The 16,463-nt window shown below is 35.5% G+C and overlaps 1 protein-coding gene across 1 annotated transcript; it reads left to right on the forward strand.

The window, feature by feature from the left end:
- Positions 1-3,351: 3,351 nt before the first annotated feature.
- Positions 3,352-3,921, forward strand: LOC138904273 (uncharacterized). The gene is made up of 2 exons (XM_070192776.1): positions 3,352-3,509; positions 3,726-3,921. Exons 1-2 carry the CDS (start codon positions 3,352-3,354, stop codon positions 3,919-3,921), a joined length of 354 nt encoding a protein of 117 aa, XP_070048877.1.
- Positions 3,922-16,463: the final 12,542 nt, after the last annotated feature.

A 16,463-nucleotide genomic window follows, 5' to 3' on the forward strand; every position in this document is an offset into this window, starting at 1 on the left:
TAAACTTGTGGTGTAAAATGAGGCACATATATTTTGTGTGGCTATAAATCATTGCATAAAGGTAAATTGTTTTCAAATAGGGAAAGTGATCATTCTTTTTGGCACGGACTAAAAAGGAAATAGGTTCACATAAATTGAAATGGAGAGAGTAATAGTTTAAGGGAGTTTTATGGTATTAACTCTAAATTTAATCTAGTAGGTAGAATATTTTAAGCTAATCTACAAGTAAAATCCTTAATTTTCGGAGGTAACTTCAAGTGACAAAGCTTCTTTTAGTCACCATGAAAGTCCAAATCTTGAGAGAAAGTAAAAAAGATGATACCTGATTTAACCATACAAGATCCTTCCTTTGTGAAATGCAAAATCAATCAACCAGTCTCCCATCTTAAACTAATTATTTTTGCTTCCTTTTCATCACAAGATAGAATTTGTTTTATATTTTCATCCCACCTTCTACCATATTCACAGAACAGATCTTTGACTTGCATATCTTGAACTTCCACAAATAAATGACTCTAGAGAAAAAACTATTATCTAAAAGCATCCAAGGGTCATTTACCAATTTTAAATTTTTAACCATTTTTCTTTAATCTGCTCATGGCTAGATCGATCGATTTCGGATAAAATAGGAAGAACTTATCCGAAATAGAAAGAACTAGACGATTCTCCCTCTTGAAAGCGCCTACACCTATGGCTCAAGTCATTGTTCCTATTTCTTTGTTAACCCATCATGCAAAAGGTACGTCAATAGAGTTACATAAAATAAAGCTCTAAGCTTCGCTCCTTCGACTGATTGTTCGTATTGGATCTCAGGTACTCTATTGTACTCCCTCCCCCCCCCTCCCACACACCAAAATAGGATTCTTTTCACCTTTTCCTCACGGTACTCGTATACTATTCGTCATTGAGGAATACTTAGGCTTAGAGGGTAATCCCTCTTTCTCGCGTAAAAGCAATCAGAATTCGATTATCGCGTAAAAGCAATCAGAATTCGAACACACTGCGTTTTACAAGGAAGAATTGAACCATGGAAACGAATCTACAAGGCTATCATCTTCTTTGACTAGATCTTCCAATCTTTTCACACTTACATTTCACTATGCCCGTTCCTTCAAAGGGCGTTGTCTTAAAAGCTTACGTTATTTTTAGAGAAAGATTTGAAACCCTAACCAACATTTTGAATTTTGGAGCTTTCGCCCCAACTTAGGTCAGGGGATCGTTATACCGTAGCTTGCTACTGAAAAATATTGCTAGGTTAGCGTGACTTGCTTCACTCATCAAGATCCGCACCTTACTCAACCTCAACATCTATAATAAATATGCTCTCCTTCTAAATAAGGTATGCTTTAAAGTTGTAGCTTGCTAGCTTTTCCATCATCAAAATTCACAATAAATCGAATGAAACCTGGTAAAAAAAATATAAACACTTTATTGAGGAACGAAATTTCATGTTTGTTTTTCTTCAAACACGGGCAGAGGCGGATCCACCTTTATAGTTGGGGTAGCATGGCTTGACAAATTTTTTAGTTATGTATGTTAAATTATAAGTTAAATACTAGAGTCTACCACCCGCAATCTCAAAACTAGAGATGGGTGCCTTGGCTGAAAATACGATTCTCAAATATTTCCTTTTGTGAGGCCCAAAGGTTCGAATCTGTTTTGAGTCTCTAAACTTTATTATTCGTTTGCCTTTACTTACTTTTTTTGTTTGTTTGTTTATCCTTCTCTATTCTATTTCTTTTGTGTGTTACCTGGGAGTAAGAACACACGAATAGGAAATTTTCAGAATTTCATAAATGCCATGGGTCTTAACCTCAAATTTGTGAGTTCCTTCTTACAAGTTTGAATAAATTTTTGTTTCATTGGCGATTCCGAATTGAGGTCAAACTAATTTTTTATTTTTTTGGTTTATTATATCATGACATTAAATGATTCGCTATGGTTTTTCAAGCTAGTTTTATATATAAATCATACAAGAAAAAAAGCATCTTGGAGAGTGTAATGTTGTTTTTTATCAATGTAAGTGCTACATTCAACCTACAAAGCTTGGATACTTGATTGAAATACAACACAATGAGAACAATGCATTCACATCAGTAGTACACTATCTCAAAATACTTATCTATGCAAATATTATCCTTGACGTCAAATTGGAATTAAGTACACTAAATGTAGAACTAGATCAATGTAAATCTAAAAAATAAAAATAAAAAACTAGAAAATCATGTTTTTTTTATGCTAATGCTTATGAAATTTTCATCACAATTTATAAGCAAACAGCTCTTCAAGGTGTTTTTGTCATTGAAAATGCTATTTTTGTTCTTGACCTCTTGATTTTTTTGGCTCATTCTATTCAATTATTTTAAATTTGATTTCCTTACTGGAAATAACTTTTTACTTTTGAAAATTTATCGTAATAGAAAGGGAGTTATTCCCTTATTGAAAATGTAATTTCCTGTGTAAATTCACTTTTGAGAGGAAGGACCTTAGGATTGTGACTCTCATATTGGAAATATTGTTTTAACTCGTTTTACTGAGAACAGATACATAACTTTTTATTGAAAATGTTTCTTTGTTGATATGATCTTCATATTTGTCTATAGAAAACTTATATATATTAAACCGAAACGAGTAAATTTAAAACAAACTAAACTGAGCTGAACTAGCATATTCCTACTCAAACTTTATGGCCAGTATAAAATGTACATTTAAAAAATATGGCACCCAATATCTTAAAATCATGGATCCGCATCTGCTAAGGATACAAAGATTACCAAGTCTAGCTAAGCTATTACATACACTAGCCGAAAGCAAGTAATGGCATATGAAGGTAGAACTGGATAGACAAAAGTACTAGAATTTGCTAGCTTGGTTCCCTTGTGCCAAAATATATGCTACTGCATTTCCTTGACGAAAATTATGCTGGATCGCTAGGCTCCCCAGCTGGAACATCAAGTAACTACATACAAGATTTGTGATAATAGGAGATAGTATGACAGCTGCGCAAAGAAGTTAGCCAGTTGTCACCAGTTAGTTAGGGTAGTTATAGTTAGTTGACATTAATTGATTGGGGATTAAGTTAGTAGAAGTCTAGCAATTGTGTATATATGATGTATATCAGATTTTGTAATACAATCTTCAATATACTAGAAAGCTCCACACCAATTATTCTCTCTCTAATCTTCATCTTCTCTTCCCAAACTCACTAACTCGTTTGCACCTCCATTAATGGAGGTTGAGTTGTGACTGGAATCAGCTCAACTCACATGGTATCAGAGCAATCGATACTGGTTGCATCTTAGCTGAGTAGTTTCGTGTTTGTGTGATACAAATTCTCGCTCAAATTCAGTAATGGAAGATGAGAAAATTGACCACACGCACCCTCTATTTCTGCATCCTTCTGATACTCCGAGCTCAGTTTTGATCCCAATTCAGCTCACCGGGTCTGAAACTTATAGATTATGGCGTAGGACGATGCGAATTTCTCTTCAAGCTAAGCGAAAGCTAGGGTTTGTAACTGGTACATGTAAGAAGGAAACCTTTAAGAAGGAATTACATGAGGAATGAGAGACATGCAATTTGATTGTACTCTCATGGATCATGAACATTGTATCAACGAACCTCGTTAGTGGAATAGCTTATGCATCAGATGTGCACCAAGTTTAGGAAGACCTGAAGGAGAGGTTTTACAAGGTCAATCGAGTTCGAATTTTTCAATTACACAGAGAAATTGCAACGATTTTTCAAGTAACTGACTCTGTTGATTCCTATTTCACGAGACTGAAGGAAAGGTGGTCAGAGTATGATGCTTTAATCCCCACGTCAGGTTGTGATTGTGCTAAATCAAAGGACTATATTGGACACCTTCATCGTCAAAGGCTGCTTCAGTTTCTCAGTGGTCTGAATGAGAACTGTGAGTAGGCAAGAATGCAGATTCTGATGAAGACATTTGAACCAAACTTGAACCAAACCTATGCGTTGATAATTGAGGATGAAAGCCAGAGATCAAATCCATATTCAGCCTTAGGGACTAGAAGAGATCCTATTGCTATGCAAGATGGACGAGGACAAGGCTACAAAGGGAAGAAGCCATTCATGAAATGTGACTACAGCAAGATGACTGGACACTTAAAAGAAAATTGCTACAAATTAATAGGCTACCCTGCAGATTTTAATGCCAAAAAGAAGGTTGTGGCCAATTGTGCAACTGGTAATGCTGAGCATGAAGAACATGCACACATGGCTAGAGGATGGGCATACAATGATGGTCACGCAGGAGGGCACTTCTTCACTGAGAATCAATATAGGCAAATCTTGGATATGATGAATAAAGATACCACAGTTCCACAAGTCAACATGGCAGGAATTGCTACTGCACTAATGACTGATATTCCTAGTAAGCAATGGATAGTTGATTCTGGTGCGACTCATCACATAGTTGTTTCCCTAGATATATTGCACTTTAAGACTGAGTTGAAAACTAGTAGAGATCAAGTACATTTACCTATTGGTGAGAAGACAAATATATCTCACATTGGTAGTGCAACATTTCTTAAGGACATGGAGATTAAGAATGTTCTATATGTTCCTGAATTCAAATTCAATTTGTTGTCTGTGTCAAAGCTCACAAAAGAACTCAGTTGCTCTGTTCATCTCTATCCTGATTTCTGTGTATTTCAGGATCTTTGGAGTGGCAGGGTGAGGAGGATTGGTAAGGAAAGGGGAGGCATGTATGTAGTGAAGGATGAGCACATTTCTAGAGGTTTGAGGCAAACATCAGTTGCAACAGTCCAGAAACCAGAAGTAGATGGCAATTTTTGGCATAAAAGACTAAGTCACACCTCTGACAATACAATGAAAAATATAGAATCTTTATAGCTTAAAGATTTTGATGTTAATAGAGATTATTCTGTCTTCCCCTTAGCTAAGCAGAGCAGACTAGTTTTCCCTAGAAGTGTTACAAGGAGTAGTAGTCCTTTAATACTTTTGCACATGGATGTTTGGGGACCATACAAGTTTCCCGTACATGATAGAAAATACTACTTTCTAATAGTTGTGGATGATTATTCTAGGTATACTCAGGTGCATTTACTACAGTTGAAAAGTGATGTAATTGTTGTGTTACAAAAGTTTTCCTCTATGCTAAGAACACAATTTGGTATAGCAATTAAGACTGTTAGAACTGATAATTGAGGAGAGTTTTTTAGTAAACAGTGCATTGAATTGCTTGAATTCTATGGTATTATACATCAAAGTAGTTGTGCATATACTCCCCAACAAAATGGGGTAGTCCAGAGAAAACATAGACATATATTAGATACAGTAAGAGCCCTAGAATTCCGGGCAAATGTACCAACTAAGTACTGGGGAGAATGTATTACTACTGTTGTTTACATTATAAACAGACTCCCTTCTGTCATTATGCAAGGCAAAATAACATATGAACTCCTACATCTTCAGAAGCCTTCTCTTGAGCACGTAAGAGTTTTTGGTCTGTGATATGCCACCACTATGGTGCATGACAACAAGTTCTTAGCAAGAGCCAAACATGTTGTGCACTTGGGCTATTCGGACACACAAAAGGGGTACAAACTTTTGGACCTCACAACTAATAATTTTTTTGTGTGCAGTGATATTGTATTCAAAGAGCATATGTTCCCATTTGCTAAGTCTTCCTCATTGCACCCTATTAATGTTCCTACTAGGGGGAGTGTATCATTTGAGCATGAACTATTACAGGGACATGCTGCAGATCATACACTTGAACCATTGTAGACACATGTTGCAGATCATACACCTGAAGCTGAAGCTGATACAGCTGATGAATCTGATGCAGTCCATGAAGTTCATGAAGATGATGAAGCTAATGCAGTCTGTGAAAATGCCCCCATTTCTCATGTTGAAGAAGGCAATGTTGATGTTGCAGTATCTGAACAAGTACCTAAATCTCAACAAGCTGAACATGATGAGCATTCAGAAACTGATCTTGCACCAGGTCAATCTCTGGAGTTGAGTATATAGAGGTTGTACCTGAGCGTATACCCTCAGAAATCAAGAGCCAAGAAGATCTGGAAGAAGCACCAAAGAACCTATATGGTTACAAGATTATGTTACCAAAAGCAAAGAACATAATGTGGTACTATATCCTATCTCAAATTATTTGTGTTATGATTATCTTTCACATGCATGTAAAAGTTTTGTGGCAAAGGTTTCAGCACTCACAAAACCACAAAACTTCACAAAAGCATCAAGAGATGGATTGAGGCAAAGAAGCAGAAAATCAAGGCATTGGAGGACAACAAGACATGGAAGATAGTAGACTTGCCTAAGGGAAAGAACATAATTGAATCAAAATAGGTGTATAAAATAAAGTATAAAGCTAATGAAGATGTTGAAAGATTCAAGGACAGCCTAGTAGCAAAAGGATACAGCCAAAAAGAGGGGTTAGACTACCATGAGACCTTTTCACCAGTTGCCAAAATGATAATTATGAGGTCAGTTATTGCAGTAGCAGCATCAAAAGGGTGGACTATGTATCAAATGGATGTGTATAATGCATTTTCGCAGGGAGACTTATATGAAGAAATATATATGAAAATACCTCAAGGTTTTAGAAGACAGGGGGAGACTAAGGTGTGCAAGCTAGTGAAGTCCTTACATGGACTAAAACAAGCTTCAAGACAATGGAATATCAAACTTACAGAGGCACTTCTTGAAGCAGGGTATAAGCAAAGTCTATATGACTATTCACTATTTACCAAGAAGAAATGAGCAGATTTTGTGGTTGTTCTTGTGTATGTGGATGATCTGTTCATCACAGGAAATAATAAGCAGTTCATTCAGGAAACTAAAGATATTTTAAATCACAAATTCAAAGTAAAAGATCTGGGAGAACTGAAGTACTTCTTGGGAATTGAAGTCATGAGATCCAACAAAGAGATCTTACTAAATCAAAGGAAGTATGCCTTGCAATTAATTTCTGATTTAGAGTTGGGAGCTACTAAACCAGTAGCCACTTCAATAGATATGAATCAAAAGTTTACTTCAGTAGAATTTGATGCACATGTTGGGGTATCTGGAGACAAATTGATGAAATATGTTGCATGTTATCATAGATTGATTGGGATGTTAATATATCTGACTATCACAAGGCCATATATAATATTTGATGTGCAAACACTTAGTTAATTTATGCAGTCACCCAAGTAGTCTCACTGGGAAGCACCAATAAGAGTTGTAAGGTATATCAAACTGAATCTAGGAATGGGAATTCTACTGAGCAGTAAAAGTGCAAACAATCTAATTTGCTTTTGTGATGCAGACTGGACTGCATGTCCTAATACCAGAAGGTCAGTAACTGGTTTCTTTGTGAAGTTTGGGGAATCATTGGTGTCATGGAAGTCAAAGAAGTAACAGACAATATCTAGAAGCTCAGCAGAAGCAGAGTATAGAAGTCTTGTAATAGCTACTGCAGAAATAGTTTGGCTACTTGGGTTGTTCACAAAACTTGGCATTTCAAATGAGCAGCCTGTGAGTGTGTTTTGTGACCATAAGGCAGCCCTACATATTGTAGCCAATCCCACATTTCACGAGAGGACTAATCATATAGAGATTGATTGCCACTTTGTGAGAGATAAGATTAAAGATGGCAAGATCAAGACTCATTACATAGGGACAAAGGAGCAGCAGGCAGATCTATTGACTAAAGGACTTGGGAGAATATAGCATGAATATTTGTTGAGCAAGCTTGGAGTGCTTAACATTTTACACCCTCCAGCTTGAGGGGGTGTGAGAATAGGAGGTAGTATGACAGTTGGGCAAGACAGTTAGCAGTTGTCACCAGTTAGTTAGGGTAGTTATAGTTAGTTGGCATTAATTGATTATGGATTAACTTAGTAGAAGTCTAGCAATTGTGTGTGTATATATATATATGATGTATATCTGATTTTGTAATACAATATTCAATATACTAGAAAGTTCCACACAAATTATTCTCTCTCCAATGTTCATCTTCTCCTAAACTCAGCTAACTCGTTTGAACCTCCATTAATGGAGGTTGAGCTGTGACTGGAATCAGCTCAACTCACAAGAATAATATTGTTATAAGCTTATATGATCCATTCTCGAATAATTGTACTAACCCCCACGCTGTCTGCTTCTGTTTCAATATTTATTGATGAGAATTTGAGGCCATAGCTGTGTGGGATTGCTGAAAAGTCTCAAAGCAAGGCTAGTCAGCAAAACCAAATTTTTGGTGTTTACTTATCTAACACCAATACCTCAATTCTCTTTAGTATTAGTCACACTGTCCCAATTCAAAAGATGAAGTTCGAGTTTTTCCTTTTTCAGTTATCATGTTACAACCTCGTAATCATATTAGTTTATCTATTGCTCACCATCTTTTTGGTTTCAAAATGTATTTACTAAAGATGTTAGCTTGCTTATGCCATGAGAACTTGCTTATTCCATGTTCTAAGAGAAACAACATGAACCATTTGTCTGCTAAGAAAGATGTGGTTAAACCACCCTCTCTTCTACCTAGTATTGCTTGTCTAGTCTTATATACTAATTGCCATGAATAGTTTACTGTTTATTCTTCAGCTGTAGTTCAGTTGTGTCCATAAATAGCAAACTTTGTTCTGTTGTAAGGATATGTTTCTGAAACTAGGTGCACTTTTAGGCCTTTATTGCTAATAAGGCTTATGATAATTGTCAGATCAAATACTTTATTTGTCAATGAAAACTTTATGTATGTGGGAAATTGAAAAAGAGCAAATTTGCTTCTCATATCCTAAGGGATCGAATTTGTTCTTTCACAATGTTCCCTAGCATAGTAATTGAAATTAGCACGAGATAATCCGAATGCATTTTGTGGATTAAGTTACTATATTTCTGGTCTCGTTTTTTAATGATATTTGCCATATGCCCTGCACCTCGTAAGAGGGTAATAAATGAAGTCATTGGCCTCTTTATTTTGAGAAAGGAAATGTTTGATATGTATCATGAGAAGATTCTAGAATAGTGACGAAGTCACGTTGTACTATACTACTTATTGGATAGAACATAGAAGCATACAAACATAAAATGCCTTTTTGGAGATGGTTCGAATTTTTAGACACAATTTTCAAATTTAGGACACAATATTCGAAAGTTTAAATTTTGAGATTTAAAATCTAGGATGCCGTATCCTAAAGTTTAAACTATGAATATACTTTAAACAACATGCTTAAAACTTAAAAGTGGAAAAAAGTGGCTACCTGAAGTCATTTCCACTTTTTCTTCAACCCCAAAATTAAATGAAAGAAACTGAACTAGTTCTTTTTGTCAGTTCAACAGAAGATAAAACCCAGTCCACACTCTCTCGGCTAAGCAATGAAATAAGCATAATCGCACTTTGAGAGGCATATGAACGACATAAAATTCAAGCTGGCCTTGCAGCACAGATCTTTCTCGTGGGTGATTTGATAAGGGAGAAATTCTGATCCATTAAACGTTTCCACGTATATTAACTTCGTTATATGCCAGAAGTCCTCGTATTCTAGTTAGGAGTAACAAACTTAAAGCTCCAATACAAAAGCCTTCTGTACAGATTGACATTGTATATTTAAGTCTGAACAAGATCATCACCCTTTATGGAGTTTGCTGATGGAAATACACAAGGGACCGGGGGGGGGGGGGGGGGGTTGTCGCCTTTAGACACGGTTGCTCAATGCAAGACAGGAATATATGGAAAACTCGGATGGAATTGAAATTGATCTGGAGATGGTCAGCATCACGAATCTATCAGAAAAACTGGCCAAATATAGCCATGTAATTGACGAACCAGATCCCATCAGAGCAAAGAGGAATCACTTCACTGAAACAACTCAAGGCCACATGGATCACCACTCTAGTAAGTAGTATGTATCCTAAGGGTGATATTGACCAAAAGGAACGGGGACAAACTGAAAGATGCATATACAATGCGGAGAATCTGGTTGAATTCCCCCTCTTTTATCAAGAACTGCGAAAGGAAATTTCAAATGTGTAACCCTTTTGTACTACTCCTTTATTCAATAATGTAATATCTCATTACCTAATCAAATTGTCGAGAGATTTGAGAAAATAGGGTGAAAACCATTAATGCATGGTTGCACACACTCCTTAACTTACTAGACCCACAGGGTGAACCTAACTCCTTAACATGTAGTGTGTGAGCCTATCCTTCACATGAGCTTGGCCCTTTTATCCAACAATCAAGTCCACTGAAGCATTAGCAACTGTTTTAATTAAGAACAAAGTAAGAGCCACACATCCTAGCCAGTAGCCACCAAGATTGTTCTCAAACTTATTGAAATCCACAACTAACAGAGCTCTTTGCCCCATAGAATTAACCAACTTTATAAAACATATAAAAGCAACAAAATCTCACCTTATCAAAAAAGAAAGCAATCTCACCTTACTAAGGAAAATTAAAGCAACAAAAATCTCACAAAACACACAAACCAGTTGTGGCAAGTTTTTTTCTAATTTGCTGAATATCAGATGGGTGATGCCAAGGTCACCACAAGAACTGCTATGATGCTGGAAGAGAGGAGATGGGGAAAAACAAGGCAAAATGGTGAACTCCACACCAGCCTGCATCTGGTGGACTATGGACAGAGAGAAACAGAAGATGTTCTGAAGACATTGCCAACCACAGTCAGAACGTCAAGTTTAATTGTATTCTTTTTTTTAAGACTTTTGGTGGAGCTAGTGAGTGATGCTGGGCTTATATGGATGGGCAAGTGGTAAGACTCACAGTTAACCCCACCACTTGCACACACCTTCACTCACACATCCAACAGACCAAGCAACCTTAAGCTCAAACAATTTTCTAACTTAGAACGCAAGGACTCAAGTTAAGCATTCTAACCTGAAATCTAGAAAGGCGAGATTACTTCTTAAAAGCATGGTATCTCAAGAAGTATGTAGCTATACCTAGTCATTAGAACACTAAAGAATACGGGGTTACCACGGAAAGAAAGATCAACCTATAAAGGCAAGATAACTTCTAATAAAAACTTATCTCAAGTAGCTAGAATATGCAATTAGAACACTTGAAAATAAGTTCCATTACTTCAACAGACAAGATTACTTCCTAGGTGCTTTGCCCTTGCCCTTGCCCTTGCCCCTGCCCCTGCCCCTGCCCCCTCTATCTCTAGAGAATGAACCTTAATAAAGTTTTCTTGCCTAGTGCTAGACCACAGTCAAGGGACGAACAAGTAGCAAACTCATGTAGCCTGTTGTTATCCCACAATTCGTTTTGCTCTAAGCAAGTACTTTTGCTCTAAATGCAACAGGCATATTTATAGCGGACATCCAACCAGTTCGGAATTGAGGCATAATTGTTTAATTGAATGCCATAACCCATATTTAACTTATCCGAACACAACCATCACACTTGAAGCTTCTCAAATACACACACAAGCTAAGCTGCTACTTAATACTTATAAAATAAAAATAAAATACTAAGCTGTTAATCACGTACCACTATCCAATTATAACGTACTGTATTAAACACAAAATATAAAGCAAGAAACTACACATCAACAGGTGAAAATGAAAAAAGAATAACATAATCAACCATTGTCATTAAAATGGAACATAAAACAGTAAGCTCAAATTTCAGGTCAAAGTTTGAAAGTCATAACATTTATTTTCCAACTCTCTAAAAACCACAAACTATCAACAAGGATAAATTTTCCCCAATTTATCGAACACCCCTAATTTGACAATCCAAAAAAGGGATTGAAATTCAAAAACCATACCCAAAAATGATCCACAGATTCATTCATCAATGGATTGGATTTGAGCAGAAGATGATTCAAGTTCGAGGCGTTTTAGGGCTTCTTGATGGGCCCAAGTTTCAAGTGTGAGATCGGGCTTAGCGTTGAGGCCCACACCGAGGATGACGATAGTGAAAAAGCTGGTGATGTAGCAAGGGAGTTCCCAATCCTCCCATTTCCGGGATTGTCCAGGTAGTGGTGGGACCCGATTGAATAGGTATCCGTTGGGCCGATCTTGGTGACCCGCAGTAGTAAACGGGTTCGGGCCGTGACTTCCTCTTGTTCGGAGGCCCGAACTAAAACGGGTTCGTAGCATACCGGCGGCGGTCGCGAAGGGTTTCGCGGACGGCATCGTTAGCCAGGTGAAAGGAAGTGTGTGAGAGAAGACTGAGTGATTCGGTCGGGTGTGTATTTGTGTGATTGGTCCTTTGTGCTGTTCAGTATAGACCCAAACGTTGTCGTTTTATGCCAAGTGTTTTTAAGTAAAATGTGTCCGCACTCGAACCCAAAAAAGCAAGCCTTATGTCTTTTATACAGCATTTATTAATTAACCTTGATTAATTTTAATTTATATTTTATAGTAACTAGCGAAATAACTAATTTGTGTTATGAAACTATTATTTGTGGATGTCAATTTATTATTTCACTATAGATAATTTTTTTGAAGAAGATTATTCATTTAGTACTCTGTTGAAATTTATCTACAAGCAGTTGATGCACGTAGGTTGCAAGCAACTCAATAAAATGATTTGCAGCAACTTCTTATTAAACAGGCAGGTTACGAGCAGCTCATGCAGACAACTTACAAGCAGCTGAAGAAAAGCCTCGCAGCTGCTTCCTGAAAAGTCTCGCAGTTGCTTCCTGAAAAGTCACGCAGTTGCTTCCTTTCTTCTATAAATAGAGGAGTTTTCAGTTCGTTATATATATCAGTTTGAAAGTTGAATAAAATATCAATCTCTCTCTATACTTGTCTTCAGTTTATTTCTTTTATAGTCTTTATTTTATAACATGTTATCATTATGAGTCTCTATGTTTGAATGTATAGTTATCTCTAACTTGACATAATTTAAAGCAAAATACGATGGAAGCCAAAGCTGCCTTAGGTAGATGTACCTAGAACTTTGAACAAGGTTCGTTTCTAATCTTGCTTTCGCATGTTAAGTATTTTCTGTATGGACAACTATTATTAACTACAAATATTATGATGCTCTAACAATTTTATTTTATCCATGTGAGCAATATTGCATCTTGAGATAGAGCTGCAATCAATACATATGGCTAATGATTAAGAAGGATGATACCCGTACAAGGACTATAGCACCAAGATATATATAGCCATCACTATTTACTTCTCTAATTAATTTTTCAGATTTCATTTACGCTTTGGCAGCCTTGTCCTTTAATATTATATCATTACTTGTGTAATGAAGCGTATTTGAATTGCCACGTGGATAACAATAAAAGGTCCACTTAAACTCCGGTAGAGTCTGCAAAAAAAAAATATACAACCACCAGAAGTAATTGTCACGTGGATAACAATAAAAGGCCCACTTAAACTCTGGTAGAGTCTGCAAAAAAAATATACAACCACCAGAAGTAATTGCGTTTTGTATATCTCATTGTAACTAAATTTTGTTAACCACCAGAAGTGGTATGTGCCTATGACCACCAGAAGTGATAATTTGGGCTTGCTATGGTTACAATGAACATAAGCCAGGGAAATATTCTCTATATTACATGCACACCTCAATTTGCTCCTGAAGTAGTAAATATTTTAAAAGAGGTTGAAGCATCACAATTTGATGTGATTAAAGCGTGTTCAGATAATTATGTTCGATTTCCTGAAGGATAAGGATTTTTATAAATATTAATCTACTCCCTGAAGTGAATGTGACATGTTAATAAAGCCGTAAATATGAGCGCGTTATTAATGTAGATATATTACGATTCATCTCCAGAAAAGGTAATATGATTGAGAGAATATATACTCAATTTTTCGTATTTTAATTTGCTCCTGATGAAGTAACACAATTGAAATTGTCTCCAGAAGCAGGAAAACATTATGAAACTGTGTCTTTCTGTGCGTAAATAAAATAATGAGTTATTCAAAGTTATTTTGAAGCACATTTTCATTCCCTGGAGTGAATGAAGAAATACCACAATTCACCCCCGGAAGAGCTAGAATAACAGAGGATATAAATATTATTTTTGTGGCATAAAGATCATTGTTGTACGTACCTGTTGTACGTAAAATATCTTGGATAATTTTATTAAGTATCATTCTAAGGAAAAAGTATTCTTGTAGAATGCTTTCTACTACAACCATATTAATATATTATGGTTAGTTATTGAGTTCCCTGAAGGAAATAACAACTCGTGTATCTTTCCTTAAAAGATGCAATGACTATGTGGTTGCCGTATTGATACAAAATATTCAGATGTTAATGATATTTCTCCTTGAAGGAGATATTTGTCACAAAGTTAGTGGTAGAAATATTAAAATTCTTAATTTTTGTCATTTATAAATTTAAAATTAGCTTTATATTGTTCATTTGATTATGATTTTCTCTCATGACACCAAAAGTGTCTGAGCAATATTTGTTAGTACAACAAAAGCTCCCGAAGAGCTAATTGTTTGTCTAAAAGACACATGACACAAGTAGTGTCTGAATAATATTTGATTGTGCATAATAAATAAAAGACTCCCAAAGAACTTATTGGTCATTATTGTGGTCAAAACATATGTTATGATAAATCGAAGTTTACTAATACATATGACTATCATACTGAGACTAGAAATGATTGAAAGATTAAAAATCTTTATGTTTCCACAATCATATGGGGTAAATATGTATGTGAGAAGTTACACGCCTTATTCTTCAAATTTGTACTACATCATGTATCACAATATACCAGAAGTTTACTAATGCAAAAGCAATCACAGTAAATCAGAAATTTACTTATACAAAAGTAGCCACAGTAAATCAGAAGTTTACTGATGCAAAAGTTTATGCCATAGTAAACCAGAAGTTTACTTAGAGATAGCACATGCTATGATAAACTTGAAATTTTTATTTGCCATTTTTAAATGAGATATTTGAGTATTCAGATAAGTATATACTGAAAAACTAGAAGATTCTTCAAGAATTCTCTTGTGTTGTTTGTTCTTATAATAACTTGATTATACAAGCTAAAGTTGGGACTAAAATTTCCGAATTCTGAAATATATAAAAGGCGAATATGGGCCAATTCACCTATCATGTGACCCACTTATAGATGCATATATAAGATGGTTACATGTATGTTTATTGTCAACCTGCAGTTTGGCATTTGAAATTGTCTTTCTCAATTAAAAGCATAATTTTCAGATTATGAAATCAAGATAGTTCATCTTGATGATGTTGGTTTATATCCAAGCTAGTTTAGCATTGAATACCTCATATTAATAGCTAAACTATTGCTCATGAGAACAAAGCCTCATGTGTTAGTCTAAGATTTTCTAAATTGCATACAGCAGCACCTGTATGCATCAGACCAACAAAATATGATAAGTCATCCCCTCACAATTGGTTTAGGATCAGAAACCAAATATTTTTACTATCTAATAACTTTTGATGTATGGTATATGATTAATTTCTCTACCACAATGCAAAAAGATATATTTCCCAAAGAAGATTGGGGATATGAGTTAGTTTTTCTAACATTTGGGGGATGGAATAAAACAGCTGGAAAATATGCTATATGAATCGAATTAACATTAATATGATACTCGCTTAGAAGATAATTCAAGTCAAATGCCAGAAGCATTTGCTGATCCAAAATTAAATATCATATTTAGCTGCAAATACTCCTATTAAAATTAAAGTCCCTGAAGGATAGAGTTTATTGTACGCATGAAGCGTGGTAGACCAATCGATTCCAAAGGTAACAATCCTTGAAAAGAATAGGAGCAAATGATCAAAATGATCATAATAAGGAGGAAATAAGCTCTAGAAGAGCCCACGACATAACATTTCATGAAACTCCATAAGAAGTTCAGGTACCTCAAAATAAAAAAAAGTGATGAGATCTCAACAAGTTATGTCGCTTGCGAACTAATACGAAATGATCGTCGATGATATATTTGATATAATATAGTACACAATATTGTAAAAGATTGTGAGGATCGGACCTGTAGTCCGGACACCTGAAGATGTCATACCATTTAAATGTAAGTCATAACCTATATGACTCATTTGATTAATTCTATATGAAGATCCCTGAAGGATTTAAAATGTCTGAAGCAAATTCAAAATCTCGGAAAATGTATTCAATCAGATTACAAAGATTTTTGTACGGTTTAAAGCAATCTGGGCACATGTGGTATAATCGCCTTAGTAAATATTTGTTGAAAGAAGGTTACATAAATGATGTTATTTGTCCATATATTTTTATAAAGAAAATGGCATCAGAATTTGTTATACTTGATGTTTATGTTGATGACATAAATCTTGTTGGAACTCCAGAAGAGCTCCAAAAGGCAATTGAATATCTTAAGAAAGAATTTGAGATGAAAGATCTTGGAAAGATAAAACTTTGTCTTGGTCTGCAAATTCAATATTTAGCAGATGTGATCTTTATCCATCAATTTGCCTATACAAAAAGGGTCTTAAAATG

This window comes from Nicotiana tomentosiformis, chromosome 2 (genome assembly GCF_000390325.3).
Source record: "Nicotiana tomentosiformis chromosome 2, ASM39032v3, whole genome shotgun sequence".
NCBI classification, from domain to species: domain Eukaryota; kingdom Viridiplantae; phylum Streptophyta; class Magnoliopsida; order Solanales; family Solanaceae; genus Nicotiana; species Nicotiana tomentosiformis.